General features: G+C 48.1%; 1 protein-coding gene across 7 annotated transcripts in view; it reads left to right on the plus strand.

Annotated features, from left to right (window-relative positions):
* The first annotated feature begins 471 nt into the window (after nucleotides 1–471).
* Nucleotides 472–16,644, plus strand: part of HVCN1 (hydrogen voltage gated channel 1) — a 29,095-nt gene continuing 12,922 nt past the window's right edge. Inside the window, exons 1-4 of one of the 7 annotated variants that reach the window (XM_060170565.1) lie at nucleotides 493–629; nucleotides 1,126–1,207; nucleotides 2,814–2,897; nucleotides 5,446–5,485. In XM_060170565.1, coding sequence (XP_060026548.1) covers nucleotides 5,465–5,485 — 21 coding nt within the window. In that variant the 5' untranslated portion in view covers nucleotides 493–629; nucleotides 1,126–1,207; nucleotides 2,814–2,897; nucleotides 5,446–5,464. Of the gene's footprint in view, nucleotides 630–735; nucleotides 759–792; nucleotides 1,096–1,125; nucleotides 1,208–2,813; nucleotides 2,898–5,445; nucleotides 5,486–5,888; nucleotides 5,941–16,644 lie in introns of those variants that run through there. The other 6 variants (XM_060170563.1, XM_060170562.1, XM_060170561.1 and 3 more) reach the window with 6 other exon arrangements.

A 16,644-nucleotide genomic window follows, 5' to 3' on the forward strand; every position in this document is an offset into this window, starting at 1 on the left:
GGGAGGGACGGTAAAGCTGGGGAAGGGGAGCCCTAGTCGGCCTGAGCAAGGGTGTGCTCTGCCTCGAGGCTGGAAGGCTCCTCCCTCGTGCCAATACCAGCCCAGCTGCAGGGCACCTCCTCTTCACCTCCAGCCTCACCTCCCCCACCCAACCCAGGGGCGTCCTGACAGCTTCGAGGTTGGCCACCCCCTTAGGGCATTCTGCCCACCCTCCAACCCCTGCCTGCAGATACTGTGCAGGGGACACTCAGGCCCCCCTTAAGTAACCAGGAGTTGGCAGGGGGTAGGGGGGGCGAACAGGAGCCAGCCCTGCTTCCCTGAGTGTGTGTGGTGGGGAGGCGGGTGGACCCGCTGCCAATACATCCCGTTGGAGGAAGGAAGTGGTTCCCTCCTCCCACCCCTTCCCTTAGGGTCGCCTGGGCTAGGATTCTCATGATTCGTGATTGGCTCCCACGGGCGGGACCTTTGTCCATCTGCGGGATTGCAGGAGGCCCAGGTCAGGCTCGGGCCTGCGGAGCGAGGGGGCCGGGTTGGGGGAAGCCAGGGAACAACCGGGAGACCGACAGATAGGCAAGAACGAAGGCAACGGGACAGACGCGAGCCAGAGCCGGAGACCAGCAGCTGACTGAGTTTAGAGGGCGGGGGCGGAAGGGGCGGGCGCGGGGGCGGGGGCGGGGGCGGGGGGTGGGCGGGCGGCACGGCTGGGCAGGCGCCGAGCTCGCAGTTGCTGCGGTGGCCGCCGGCGGGCCGGGCGCAGGGTAAGTGCTCCAGGGCCGGCCCGGGGCGCGCTGCCCTTCTCCGAGCTCTCCCAGCCTGAGTCTGCCAGGGACCCCCGCGGGATCCCAGGAGGCCCCGGTTTGCCGTGGGTTCTAGCGTTTCCCAGCTTGGGGGAACGCGGGCAGGCAGTGATAACTCAGGGATCCCTGCCTGGCCCACGGATTCTAGAATCCAGTGGAGAGGAGGACAGGAGACAGCCCGCGCATCTCCCCTTGAAAACGGAAGTGTTGAAGAACTACCCTTTTGTATGGAGTGCTTACATGGGCCAGGTGCCTTCACTTCATCACGTGCCTCGTAGCAGCAGCAGCAACAGGTGAGGTAGGTACCATCCTTGTCTCCCTCTTCCAGGTGAAGACACCAAGACTCAAAGAGGCCAAGCCACTCGCCAGGGGTCACACAGCCAAAAGAGGCAGAGCCAGAACTCACCCAGGTCGGTGTGAACCCCTGAGTCCTCTTACTCATTATGCCTGCCCCGCCCTGTCCTGCACCCCTAGGGAGACGGCAGGGAGAAACCAGTGCTGGGAATAGGGGAGGAGGCCGAGATGAGCCAGCCTGCTCATCCCTGCAGGAAGAACCTCCACAGCAACAAATCCTTCGCCTGGGTAGGGGATGCCAAGGAGTAAGAACAGTGGGTTGGGGCCAGGTTAAACTCCAGGACAGAGAGGAGAGGGCGGTGCAGCCCCTGTCCAGGAACTCCCGGGCCTGTACCAGCACTCCCGCTGGGCACAAGGGGGCTCTTGCAGGCTTAGCCATGGGACTTCAGTTCTCCGTGCCTCAGTTTCCTTGTCTGTTTCCTTTGCTTATCCGTAACCTCGGGGTTAAGCATGCTTCGTGCCTCAGAGGATTGCCGAGAAGATTAAATGAGATGGTTGGTGTGAAGGCCTAGCCTAGTGCGTGACTCAAGCCGTGCCCCCTCCACCATCCCCACTCATCTGAAAGCACTTCTCTGTCCTTCACCCTCAAGTCAGAGCTATCTGAGATCTGCAGTATTTCCTACAGCCCCGCCAGCAGCTGGGAGTTTCTTGAGTAAGACCAAGGCTGGGGGCTGCAACTCCTCCCTCTCTGACTCCGAGGGAAAGGCTGGTAGGGGCGGGTTTTGAAAATCTTTGGGGTGAGGCTTGCACAATTCCAGGACTGCCCTGTAGCCCCCAAGCCCTCCCCCACCACCAGTTTTGCAAGAAGGAGGAAGCCTAGCATATTCTTGCTCCAAAACCTGCTCCTCTCTTTGTCCCCGACATCTAGGCCAGCAGCAAGTGCTACTTCTCAGCATATTCTGAATCTGGTCACTCCTCTGCATCCCCACCGTGACCCCCAGATCCTCAGCACTGTCTACTGAACTCTCTGCACAGTCAGGCCCTGATTGATTCCTGACTCTTCTCATGCCCCCATCCTCACTCCACTGCCTGCTCACTGCAGCCATACTGGCCTCCTCCTTCTTTCTTGGACATACTAAATTCTCTGCTCTCTCAGGGTCTGTGCACATGCCCTTCCTTCTCCCAGGAATTCTCTTCCTTGCCATCTTCTTGTGATGCACCTCCTTGCAATTCAGAGACGACCATAAAAGTCACCTACTCAGAAGCCTTACCTCACCACCCCAAGCCGCAGGAGGCACTCTTGCGTGCCCTTTATTGCATTACTGTTTTTCTTTCCGGAGCTTAGCTCTGAGTGATGTTACCTTGCTTATGTGTTTCCTGGCTAAAATGTCAGCCTACCAGGGCCCGGACCTTTTTCTTGTCTCTTCACTTTGGATTCGCCAGAACCCAGTGCCATGCCCTTGCACAGAGTAAAAGTTCTGATAACTGATAAAAGTTCTGCAGGCAGTGTGTGCAACCATCAGAGTTCTACTCCTCATTGCTTAATAGCCTTCTTTCTACATTTCTACATAAACCTCAGAATTGTCATTCCTCCCACTGCCTTCCTCAGCTTTTCCCTACAGTGGGGCTTATAGGCTGTTTCCAGGTTCTAACCCTAATATCCAACTTTGCTTTAAACACTGTGGTACAAATTCCACCTTTTTTTTTTTTTTTTGCTTTCAAATGATTTTTGAGTTACAGTTTCCAAACTGATGTGTTCAAGTCAAGGGTATGATCATCCTGAAGGCATATACCACTTATTACCAGGTGACTGTTTAGAAAAATTATCCCCAGCAACGTGTGCAAGTTTTCCTACAGCCCCACAAGCATTGGGTTTTTTCATTTTTTGTTTTGTCTAGTTTAATGGGGAGGTTAGGGCAGGTTTAAATTTTCCATTGCTTAAATTAGTGAATCTGGGTGTTTTTCTATGCATGCGCTAGTTCCGTTTCCTGTCCTATGGAGGAAGGAAATCTCCAGGGCACCTTAATTTTTCCCTTCACCTTCACTTTTGGTGGTGGTTCCACTTGAGCCCACCTCGTGAGAGCAGGGTGAGGGCCCCCAGGGGCTGGAACAGGAACACAGCCAGGTGAACTCTGCTGGGTGCAGAAGCTGCTCTACCAGTCAACCAGCAAGAAACTGAGTCCCTTGTGCCCTAAGCATGGTACCGTGGGGAGAAAAATAACTCTTTTTTTCTTTAGGTCTTCGTGATTTTTTTTCAAAATGGTAGTATTTTTTTAATTACAAAAATAACACATGATACATAAGGTCATTCACTGGAACTTTGGGAAGCTAACATTGGTCACTAATGGGAACTACACACACCCCCTCAGGGGAATCCTGTGTGGTCATCCAAAGAGTGTACTTGCTCTAGAGCACACAGCGTAGAACGGTCTCTGGGACACTGTGTTAGTCTCCTGTGGCTGCTGTAACAAATGACCACACATCTGATGGCTTAAAACAACATAAATTTATTATCTAACAGTTCTAGGGGTCACACGCCCCAAATCAGTCTTGGTACGCCAAGATCAAGGTGTTGGCAGGGCTATATTGCTTCTGGAGGCTCTAGGGGAGAATCTGTTTCCTTGCCTTCACCAGCTTCTAGAGGCTTCCCTTATTTTTTGGATCATGACCCCATCCCTCCATCTTCAAGACAGCATAACATCTTCAGATCTCACTCTGACTCCAATCCCTGCTTCTGTAGTCATGTCTCCTATTCTTCTGATTCTCTTGCTGTACTTGTAAAGACCCTTCTGATTACACTGGGCCCACCTGGATAATCCCCGCATCTTGGAGTCCTTAATTTCATCACACCTGGGAAGTCCCTTTTGCCGTGTACATTGACCTATTCACAGGTTCTGGGGATTAGGACTGATGGGGCTATCTTTCAGCCTCCCACACCCTAAAGGGAAATAAGCAAGGTTCAGAGCAGTGTGAGGGCTCACATTTGTTTAAGGGGAAAAAAAAGAATAAGTATGGCTGTGCTTGGAAAGACATAGAATACCTCCAAAGGCTATGTGGGAAACTGGTAGGAGAGGCTTTCTGGGAAGAACAGGAGTAGAAAGAAGACTTATTTGTCGTAGTATCTTTTTGTATTTAAATTTTTTACTACATATGTCACCTATGTTAAAAATAAGTTTTAAGAAGTAACACATAATCATTGTAAAAGTTCAGACCTTCCAGAAGCCAAGAGAAAGAAAATACCCACCCCATCCTCAAATCACTCCCATTTTCTTCAGCAATAACCACTGTAAAGAGTCTGGCTGTATCCTTACAGACTTTTAAAAAAATGCATATATCATTTTTTCACATAGATGGGATCATACTGTACACACTATGCTATAATGTGATGGGGGGGCACCTGTTATATTACATCTTTCCTCATCCACATATGGAAATGTAACAGCACTGGAGTCCCCCACTCCCAGATGTACTGTAACTGACTCAACCAGACCCTCCCTTGTTGGTGGACATTTAGATTCTTTGCTGCTTTCCAGAGCAATCTCAACACTAACCTATGTCTGTCTGGTTCTTAATTGGAGTGAAATTCACATAACATAAAATTAAATGTTTTTAAATTAACTTTTAAAGTGAGCAATTCATTGTCATATAATACATTCCCGATGTGGTGCAACTACCACCTCTATCTAGTTCCAGAACACTTTGGTCACCTCAAAAGGCAACTCTGTCCCCATTAGGCAGTCACTCCTCATTCCCCTCTCCCCGTAGCTCCTGGCCACCACCAGTCTGCTTTCTGTCTGTACAGATTTGCATATTCTGGATATTGCACATCAGTGGAACCAAGTACTATGTGCATTTTGTGTCTGGCTTCTTTCACTTAGCATAATGTTTTAGAGGTTCATTCATGTTGTAGCATGTGTCAGCACTTCATATCTCTTTTATTATTTATTGAGGTATAATTGACCTACAATAGTTTCAGGTGTACAACATAGTGATTCGATATTTGTATATATTGCAAAAGTACTTCATTTCTTTTTATGGCTGGATAACATTCCGTTGTATGGATATAACATCTTTTATTTATCTATTCATATGTTAATGGACATGGATTGTTTCCATCTTTGGCTATGAATATTCGTGTACATGTATTTGTTTGAGTGCCTGTTTTCAGTTCTTTTGGGTATATACTCAGGATGTACATCCTTCTCCACATGCTTTGAGCTTTATTATTTACTATTTTCGGACACTGTTAACCTAAGCAAGTTAAAAATAATTTGTAAGAAAGTGTTGGAAAACACATACTACGGCGAATGATAGTAGGATGATAGACCTAGACAAATGTTTTCTTATTTTCCAGATCTGGAGACGACAGGAAAATGGCCACCTGGGATGAAAAGGTAAATTAATTCTGGAAGACTAGCAGCGTTAAGGGACCTCCCACCTTGAGAAGATAATTCTGTTTGGTGTTTCTAACAAGATAGAGGAAAAACACATGTTCAGGGTGCTTCCACCATACCAAAGTGTTAAAAGTCACCGAGGTGAAAGCTATAGAAGGAACCTCAAGATAGCCTGATAATCGGAAACATTCAAAACCCAGCTCTGCATTTTAATAGCCCTGTATCATTTGGTCATGCCCTTCACCTCCCCAAGCCTCAGTTTCCTTATCTGGAAAATGGGGAAAAGTTACTTAACCACCCCCGTTCCTGAAGGCTCACAGGGAGGAGTTGAGGAGACAATGGTCTCAGAATGCTAGGCCAATACTGAGCCCATAAGTGCTTCTCCCAACTGCTTATTTTACAGGTAGAGACACTTGGGCACAGAGAAGTAAAGCTACTTGCTCAAGATCACACAGGTAGGAAGTGGCAGAAATGAGATTTCAACCTAGCCTGACTCCAAAGCGAATGCTCTGCCTCCTGTGCTGTGTGGCCAACCTGAGTAGGTCTAATAAATTCTGTCCTTGATATCTGGGGTGCAGGCTTGTTGGATCTGGGGAGACATTAGTTGTGAAGGGTGGGGCAAGGTGAAGAGGAAGTGTTGGCTTCATTTCAGCTGTTCACTTGGAGCTTCTGGGGGCCTGGCCAGGTAGAGTTGTCAGGGCAGTGCCAGAAGCTCAGGGTAGCAGCAGAGTGATGGGGCAGAGTTGGAGAAGCAAGTGTGAGGGTCAGAGGACCGTGGGATGATGATGATGACGATGATGATGATGATGATGATGATGGTGGTGGTGGTGGTGGTGGTGGTGGTGGTGGTGGTGGGGATCTTGCATTTCGTCAAACTGATGGCCCCTTTAACTGTAAGAGTATTTCTGATTTAAAGCTGTTTACAATGTGGGAGGAGGAAGTGACCAATGGCATTTACAACATGCCACCAATTCTGATTTCAGAAATGTGGGAAAATGTTCAACTTTGCATTAATGAAATATGGTGGCATTTCCAGCAGAGGGATGACAATCGCCCTCTGTAGAGTTGTGTCAATTCCTGATAAGATATGGGAAGCTTAGTGCCTGCCACCCAATAACAGGAGCTCCGTGAGTTCCAGTTATCATTAATACTCACAGAAAGGCAAATGGAACAGTTTCCTTCATTTATAGCTCCCTACTAGGCAAACCAAAAAAACAAGCGGAAACGCCGCTCGATGGTGGTTATGCTGTGGTGTAACCGGCTCACTCCTGCATCTCACGAGTGGATCAACCCACACGACTGCTGGAAAATAACTTGACAGGGTGTATCAAGAGTCATGAAAATAGTCATAATCAAACCTGGTCATCTTACTTGCGGGAAAGGAAACAACCCATAAAAAGGAAAAAGTATAATTTACAGCACAATTTAGAAACACAAATTTATGTGTTTCTTAGCATGTAAGATGCCATTGATTGTAGATGCACCATTATATTATGTGCTACGAAGAAGAAAAAGTGCCGCCATTTACTGTGATCTAATGTAACACAACACTGACACTGGTCAGTTGTAAGACAGACTTCAGAAATGTTAATATGTGAGAAAATGTGGCCTTAGAATTGGTGATAGAGGTGCTAAAAATGAACAGAAAATGCAATAATGAGCACTGACTTCTTGGTAAATTTCTTGGCCATTAAAAAGGCATAAGTCTGATGCATATAGGTAGTGGGGAGAAAATAAGATACAAAGTTGTCTGCAGTCTTCGATGATAATTGTAAAAGACATAGATTAGAGTGAGATGGGTGGATAAGTAGATGATAAATTTGGTGTGTTGGGGTTATTATTTCTTTTTGCTCATGTTTTGACAATAGTAATACTGAAAGAAATAGATCTGGAGTAAAGATCTGCTCATTGGGGTGAATGACAGCAGGTAAAGCTGGGGATTCCGGGTACGTCAGGGGGTCTGGCTGCAGGGACAAGTCGCAAGGGTGGGGGTGAGGACACAGAAACATCAGGGCAGAGTGTTGGAATGCAGAGCCAAGGACACACCTCGGGGGACTCCTGGGGGCGGGAGCCTGTCTGTCATCGAACAGAGGCCAAAAGAAGGGGTGGCCCCAGCGGCGTTGCTGGGGAGCTGGGGAAATTGGACCAGGGCCACGTGTGGCAAATAAGCCTCTTACTGATTCAAAGAACAAGTTCCTTTTAATAATTTACCTTGTGAAGTTAATTATGTTTTTAAAAAACTATTTTATTAGGATTGCTTTTAGGAGATTTTTAATTGTCCAGCTCTAATTTTGGAGAGGAAAACAGCTCTGTCGTAGAAGAAACTGGTGGGGTTTTTAGCCATGGCTCAGACCTGATTTGCTGTAGCCAGCTCTGCCCAGAGGGGCCCTCAGCAGGGGAGCTGCCCAGAGGGGCCCCCAGCAGGGCCCTCCCTGCCCCTTCCCACCTCTCTGAGCCTCCGTCTTCCTCTTTTGTAAAATGAGAACAGTGAGGATTAAACAAGATAGTGACTGGAAAGCATTTAGCAGGGTGCCGGGCTATAACAAACGCTTGAAACACAGGAGCTATTGACGCCATCATGAGGATAAAGTGAAACGGTTTTCAGCCCATCAGCTGACCTAGTCCTCAGCTCAGATGATTGCATGTCACCAGCCACATCTGGAGAACCTGGTTGCCAGGTGTGCTTAGAAATCCTTGTGGCCCTTTGGCACACTTCTCACAAGGTGTTTGGAGGCACCAGGTTCATTTACGACGCTGGTTCTTGACCTTGGCTGTACATTGGAGATCCCAACACCCAGGCCACCCCCAGACCAACTGAATCACAATCTTGGGGCCTGTGACCCAGGCACTGGGTTTTTTTTTAAAGCATCCAGGTGGTTCCAGTGTGCAGCCAGAGCTGAGAGCCATTGGTTAAACTGCAGCTGCACTGGCCTCCTTCCAAGGACCGAGCCACAGTGGGGCAGGAAAGAGGGGAGCCCTGAATTCTTGTTTATCCCATCTTTTCCATGGCTGAAGCATCACTAAGATGTTGGGGGATGGGGTGGCCCAGATGACTCAGTTGTACTGGTGATAGGTCCTAATTTCTAGCTGGGTAACTATATTTTTCTTTCTATGCTTTCATTTCTTTCTATGCTTTTGTTAACACAAATAGCAGCCTGACTTATGCTTCCCAGTTAACATGGCTGATTCACAGACTTTGGGCAAGACTGCCACCTCTCTGACAATCATCCTCTCCCTCCCCCAGGGAAATAGAGTACATCCCACCATACCCGTGTTTTTCAAACTCAACCCATTAGTGATTCCTGAAATCCATTAATGGGCTGCCATCAGCCTTTTAAGAAATAGAATAAAGTGGAAAACATAGGTCTCTCACATGTTAACTTTAGTGTTGGTTATAGAACGTATATATGTCAATGTGTACTAAGTGGCAGTATATAAAATGTGTTTCTTACTGAGTAACACTGGGCTGAACTCCCCGCCCAGCATTGGCCTTCACCAGCTGTGAGCTGGGTCCAGGGCAGCATTCAGAGAGGTCGTGCAGGAGGGAGAGGGCTCTGGGCCAGGCAGCCTGGGTCGGAGTCTGAGCTCTGCTTCTCACTGGCTGTGTGAGCTGGGGCAAGTTGCTTGGCCTCTCTGTTCTCAATTTCCTCATCTGTAAATGAAGAGGATTCAGTCCCCACCTTGTCGAGTTGTTGCTGTATGTTACAAAGGGCTTTTGCACAGAGCTCAGAAAATGGCAGGTGCTCTGGGAATAGTTACAATCGCTACAGTTTCCACTACCTTAAATATTATTTCCCACATCGTCTCCACCCAGCCTCCTGATCAACTTGCTAGGTCAACAGACTCTTCCATCAAGTCAGGAGGGATTCTGACCCCACAGGAAATGGAGAGAAAAGTTGGAGAATACGTCTCTGGGGCACCTGGGCCACCAGTCAGGCTTCTCAGTCTACCAGCAGCACCACCCCCCGCCCAAACTAGTCAGCCGTCACGGTGGTTATTTTCGTGAAACCTCAAACTTCCTCCCCACCCTAGAGAAGGAAAAGCTGCTATGCTTATTTAAAGACTTCCCTGATTTTAAAAATAGGCATTCCTCAGAACATAAATCCCTGGGGACAGGGTAGGGGGAGGTGGCAGTAGAGTACGTGAGCCTCTGGGGTACATGAGTCCCCCAAGAGGAGATATTTGCTCGAGGGATTCATTCCACCCTCCAGGTATGTTTAGTGGGAGGGAACCTGTGGTCTTCCAGGCATGAAGAATACGGAAGATATGGCATGAGCAGAAACCCATCTACCCAGTCCCCTAATGGGGAGTGGGGGAGGAAACAGACTCTGTTACACAAACAGGTGGATCCATCTTCATTGGGGAGGCATGTGGGCCATGCATGAATGCAACAGGGGAGGTACATGGTCAGCTTCCTGGAGCTGAGATGCTTGAGGGAGACCTCCTGAAGGAGGAAAAGAAAAATGACAAGGTGGAAGAGGAGTGGGCGTTCTAGGCAGAGGAAATCACGTGTGCAAAGGCCTTGTGGTCCAAGGAACCTACTGAGTACAAAGGGCTGAATGGAGACCATGTGGCCAGAGCAGAGAGACTGGTGACAGGTGTGGTTAGATAGGCAGGCAGAGGCCACAGAGTGCAGAATGGCTATAGGTCTCTGGAAGGCACTTGGGTCTTTTTTTTTTCCCAGCCGCACCGCACCACTTGTGAGATCTTAGTTCCTTGACCGGGGATTGAGCCCAGGCCCTTGGCAGTGAAAGCGTGGAGTCCTAACCACTAGACCACCAGGAGATTCCCTGGGTCTTTATTTTTAAGATCAGTGGGAAGCCAAAGAAGAGTTTCAAATAAGGGAGTGCATTAGGGTCCTCAAGATCACCCCAAGTTCAGTGATTCGCTAGGAAGGCTCATAGGACTCAGCATACAGTTCCACTCATGGCTAAGATTTTTACAAAGAAGAATCAGCAAAGGGAAAAGATACATGAAGTGAAATCCAGGGGAAGCCAGACACAAGCTTCCAGATTCCTCTCCCAGTGAAGTCACATGGGACTTGCTTAATTCCTCCAGCAGCAAATTGTGACAACACATGCTAGGAGAGCTTGTTAGAGACTCAGCACCCAAGGTTTTTATCTGGGGGCTGGTCACATGGGTACCTTCCAAACTCCAAAAATTCCAGATTACCCAGGGGAAAGCAGCTGTTCTACCTAAACCACTTGTCTTTACAAAGAGTCCGGTCACAGTGAGCTGTCCTTACCAGGTGGGAACCCTCCCAAAATCCAAGTTCCCAGATGTTAGCCAAGGGCCAAGCAGGCCTTTCTAAGGGCAGCAGCCCCAGGCCTTTTCTGCACAGGGAGTGACGTGATTATGTTTCAAGAAGTGCTCTCAGGCTGCTGACGAGAATCTAAGAGTGATGGGGAGAACAGTGAGGAGCTGGTACATCCTCCAAGTAAAAGGTGGAGGCTGGGGCAGGGAGGTGGGCAGAAGATGGGAGAAGTAGATGATGAATTCAAGGGTCATTTAGATGCTAAAATGCACAGGGCTTAGTGATAGGTGGGCTTTGGGGGAGGGAGATGGAAGTCAGGGGTTGGGGACAACTTCTCTGACCCTGGCTGGGTTTGTCTGAAGATTCCTGGACCCAGAAGACAAGGTGCAGGTGCAAGTTCATGGACTGTCCACTGGGTGGTGGCAATTGCCATGTTGCAAGTCTCAGTTTCCCCTGCCAAGGGAGAGAGGATTGCATCTCAGAACCTTGATTCAGCCTCTTTCAATATCATCGTTCTTGTTGCTTTAAAAATAGCAGCTTTTCTGGCATGTTTTCCCCCTCATTGGCAGAGCATCTCAGAAAGAACAAAGCTAGTAGACCTGAGTTCATATGCCAGCTTTACCACTTATGTTTCTTTGTTTTTAAAAACTGTACACAAACAAGTTCTCAGTGTAAGAAATTAAAACAACAAACTGTATATATTAGGTTGAACCACATGAAATTGTCAGTTTCTACCAATTTTGACCTAAAAAATGGTCATTAAAAAAAATTTTTTTTAATATTTATTTATTTTGGCTGCACCTTGTCTTAGTTACGGCATGCAGACTTCTCAGTTGCTTCACATGGGCTTCTTAGTTGCAGCATGCATGTGGGTTCTAGTTGCTTGACCAGGGATCGAACCCAGGCCCCTGCATTGGGAGTATGGAGTCGTACCCACTGGACCATCAGGGAAGTCTCTGAAAATGGTCATTTTTTTAAAAGTCTTATTTCAGGAAAGTTTTCTTGAATTATATCTTGAACCATTCTGTTCCATTGTCTTGGTTTTCTTATTCAGGGATTCCAGTTGTATACATTAGATATGTGTGTGTGTCTGTATGTGTGTGTATATATTTTTTTTCATTCTCCCTCCCTCCCCACTCCCCCCAAATACTTCATTCTCTGCAGGTTAGATCTTATTACATAAATGACTATTTCTTATGGTTAAACCTAATAGGAAAAAAAAAAGAAAGTTTCTCTTCACCCTCCAACACAATCCCAATCCCTATCCCTTCATAGAGGTAACCACTTTGTTTGGGTTGTTGATTTTGTTTTTAACAAAAATGGCATTATACATTTTGATCTGTAATATGCTGGTTTTTACTTGATCATAGATGAAAGACACCTTTCTATGTCAGTACGTACAGCCACACTGGCCTACTGCATTCTTAACAGCTGTGTGGTATTCCATAGTGTGGTCTACCACAGTGTATTTAACCATGGACCTTGAGGTTGTAGCAGGTCTGCAGTGAGCATTATGCGTGAGTGTCTTTTTGCTCATGTGTGAGTCCCTTGTCAGGTCAAACAATGACATTTAAAATTTTGATAGAAACTGGTTTAAGGCTGATCCTCCTTTGCTCCCATGCCTGGCACATTGGAGAGACTCAAATATTTTTTCGAAAGATGAAGCTGCCTCATTGCCCTCCTAAGAAGGATGTACCCATTTCCTTGCCCACCAGGTGGTATAGGGGAGTGCCTTCCTCCCTCCATCTCTGTCACCCTGCCACACCAGGTGACTTTGGGCAGTAGGTCTCCCCTCCCCAAACTTCAGTTTCCCCTTCTGTAGAATGGAGAGACCACACCTCCCTGTCCTACCTCCTTCTCAGGATTTTTGTCAGCATCAAGTGGGAGCAAGAGGGGATGGAGGTGGCCTATAAGCAGCAAACAAAAAGAAACAAGTGGTTTTGTGACCTCCAAAGGAGCCTGCTTTCTCCCAGGAATGCAGGATGGGTGTGTGGCCCACGAAGATGAGAGAGAGAATGAGAGAGCACATGGTCTGTAGTACCCTTGGGCTGACTCGGACACACACCCTCTGTATTAGCTTCCTGGGGTCGCCATAACAAATGACCACAAACCAGATGGCTTAAAACAACAGACATTTATTCTCTCAGTTCTGAAGTCCAGAGTTCTAAAATCAGCGTGTTGGCTGGGTTAGAGGGAGGCTCAGAGGGAGGATCTGTTCCATCCCTTTCTCCGAGCTTCTGGTGGTTGCTGGCAATCCTTGGCATTCCTTGGCTTGTAGATGCATCACTCCAGTCTCCGCCTCCATCTTCTCATGGCCTTCTCCTCTGTGTGTCCTCTCCTCTTCTTGTAAGGACACCAGTCACTGGATTTAGGGTCCACCCTAAATCCAGAATGGTTTTATTGCAAGATCTTTTGTTTTGGCCTCACTGTGTGGCTTGCGGGATATTAGTTCCCTGACCAGGGATTGAACCCAGGCCCTCGGCAGGGAAAGCACGGAGTCCTAATCTCTGGACCACCAGGGAATTCACAGCAAGATCTTTAACTAATTACATCTGCAAAGGCCTGTATTCCAAGCAAGGTCATATTCTGAGGTTTCAGATGGACATGAATTTGGGGGCAGCCACAATTCATCCCACTACACCCTCCTAACAGGCAGATCTCCAGCCACGGGCTGCCTGGCTTTTTCTCGGCCATGTCTTCTAACACAGGGGCTCCAGGTCATACAGCTCAAGGGCATATCCTGGCTCTGCCATTTTCTGAGTGTATGACTTTGGACAAGGCACCTTTTTCACCCAGACCTAAAATGATGGCTTCGACCTCAGAGGGGTGTTAGGAATTAAAATGAAATGGTGCATTTAAGGAATTTACCGGTGTGCTGATACAACAAATAATAAACAATCAACAATAATAGATGTTGCTGCTGTTGTGTCTTGTTTGGGGTACGAGTATTGATTAATAAGCAAATCAGGGGCTTCTCTGGCGGTGCAGTGGTTGGGAGCCCGCCTGCCCATGCGGGGGACGCGGGTTCGTGCCCCAGTCCGGGAGGATCCCGCATGCCGTGGAACGGCTGGGCCTGTGAGCCATGGCCACTGGGCCTGCGCATCCGGAGCCTGTGCTCTGCGGCGGGAGAGGCCACAGCAGTGAGAGGCCCGCATACCGCAAAAAAAAAAAAAAAAAAAAGCAAATCAGGTCCCTAAAAGTAGGCTGTGGGAGGGAACAGGGAAATGGGGACTTACGGGATATTAGGCCCTGGCAATCAAGAGTCGGCTGACTTTCTTTAAAAGTACCTTTTTCAGTGATTGTTGAATGACCATGAAATAGGGACTTCCCCCTCCTACAGATGGCAGCTTCAGAGTCTGTAAGAATAGACATTCACAAGAACGTTTTCTTCTCCATCAATCGTGGGTCTGTTTTTCTTGTTTTCCCCCTCTTTCCCAGGTAGTAATTTTTCAGATATAATACCTGTCATGTGTAAACCAGAAGTAGGCGATTACCTTTGATGGGTAGCTCCTGCAGTTTTGCTGTTAATGCATTTATTAAATACTTATTGAGTAAGTATTTATTAAATACTTATTAAATACTTATTGAGCCCCTCCCTGTGACTGGAGGAGGAAGAGCATCTGCCCTCCCAGACCAGTGCCGGAGACAGACAACCCTGAGATGTCAAAGTGTTTGTTAGTGAGGGGCTTGATGGGGAAGTAGAGGAAGGACCCTCACCCAGCAGGCGGCGGTTAAGGAAGACCTCCCAGGGGAGGTAAAATCGACGTCTGTAAGACTTGAAAGAGAACTAGGGTGAGACAGGCAAGGGTATTCCAGGCAGGGGGCAGGCCGTGTGAAGTCCTGGAAGCAAGAGAGAGCATGGTTTATTCTAGAACTGCAATGCAGTTGGTGTAACTGGAGTGTGGCGGAGGCTGGGGAGGAGACCAAGAGAGCTTTGACCTTGTCCTGAAGGCAGCGGTTGGCAGTGGGTGAGGGTGGAGGGACTGAAGGTAATGGGAAGAGGGGGAGGATAGGCGAGGGCAGGGACACAGCCAGACCAGCCTTGGAGAAAGGTGACCCTGGCCACCACTGGGTGGAGAAAGCGTCAGAGGCAGGAGGCTGAGTGAGGAGGCTGGTGCTGGTGTCCCGGCAAGAGGTGAGAGCGGTAGGAGAGGGTTAGACGGAGAAGAGAAAGTGCAGCATGAGTGGTGTGTAGGAGGTTAGACTGACGGAGAGAGAGGAGCCAGGAATGATCTTTAGTTCTTGGCTTGAGCAGCAGGGTGGATGTGACACCATGACCTAGGGGAACATGTAAGGAAGAGTGGACTTGGGGGGAAAGATAAGAAATTAGTTCAGTTTGGGTCATAGCAACTAATGACCTGGCAGGATATCAGACAGCAGGCTGGAGGCCGATTTGCACCTGAGCAGCATTGAAAACACAGGTGTGTAGAGACCACCGAAGGGAGAGAGTCGCCCTGTGCCAGGACAAGCTCAGGGTTGGGGACTTGAGGACTTCCGGTGGCGTGGGGGCAGGGACATGGTTCAGGAAGGGAGGCCAGAGATGGGAGAAAAATCAAGAGGCGCGGTTGTCAAACAGAACCAAGTCCACAGTGTGAGAGAATACAGTCCAGTCCAGCTGGAACCATAGTTGTGGGCTTTGATACGGAAAGGTGACCCCAGAGAGAGCAATGCCAGGATATATTGGGACAGCAAGGGTTAATGCAGGGGAGCTGGAGATGGGGGTGTCCAGTGCCAGGGCCTCCACTGATCTAGATTCTCCGGGTTGCACGTGAAAGAAACAACTCAATCTATATAGCTTCAGCCAGAAAAGGAATCTTTCAGTTCATGTAACTAAATAGTCTGAGGGTTGCAGAGCAGGCAGCGGGGCTAGTAACCAGAGAAACGAGATATCCATGGGTGATGATGAAGTTGGAGGAGTGGAGGTGAGAGCTTTTGTTGTTGAGGAATAATAATACCAGCTGGTGCTTACAGAGGGGCTGCTCCAGGCTAGGCACTGAGGCCAGTGGTCTCCGTAGCTCACTGAGTCAGTCCTTCCGTCCCACCCAGGCAGGGTGGGGGGATCCCGAGAGCTGCGAGTCCAGAGTGGGTGGTGAAGTTGCTGAGGCCCACAACGTTTTCATGATCTTTGCCCTTTTCTGGAACTTTTCTGCTTCCAGAATGACAGATTTTTGACTTAAAACCAGAGTTGTTTTGTGCTCTGCTGGGTGCCATAAATATTTTCATCCCAAATTACTGAAAGTTGCTTCTTTACTGGGTGCAAAGTTTCAAAAAAAATTTCCTTTCCTGTATGAAATATAAAATGTGGTTTTTGCAAAGCACCCTGAGGTTCCCACCATGCTGAGAACTAGTACGGGAGGTTTCCATCTGCTAGGTGAGGTGTTTTGAGGGGGGCGGATTATGGCCAGTAGCCACCCAGAGAGATTTGGGACATCTGTGGGCCTGGCCCTTAGCCAGCCCTGGGAACCCAGCAATTGGAGGGCTGGCATGGGAGACAGGGCACCAGTGCCCTCAGCCAACAGGCACTTGATGGGCTTCTGTTCTAGGTCAGGTGTCACATGATACTCTGGGGACATGGACTCTTGTATCTACGTGTTTATATTTTTCCATCAAATTTCGAAATTTTCTTCAGCCATTATTTCTCCAAATATTTTTCCTTTCATCTCCTTTTGGTACTCCAGGTACATGTATATTAGTCCACTTAATATTGTCCCTGGGGCTCTATTCTTCCCCCCACTCCCAGTCTTTTTTCTCTCCATGCTTCCACTGGATCTTTTCAATTTTTTATCTTTTCGTTCACTGAACTTTTCTTCTGCAGCATCTAATCAGCTATTAAGCCCATCCAGTGATTTTTCATTTCATATATGTATTTTTCTGTTCTAGAGTATCAATTTGGATCTTTTTTGTA

This window comes from Lagenorhynchus albirostris, chromosome 14 (genome assembly GCF_949774975.1).
Source record: "Lagenorhynchus albirostris chromosome 14, mLagAlb1.1, whole genome shotgun sequence".
Taxonomy (NCBI): Eukaryota; Metazoa; Chordata; class Mammalia; order Artiodactyla; family Delphinidae; genus Lagenorhynchus; species Lagenorhynchus albirostris.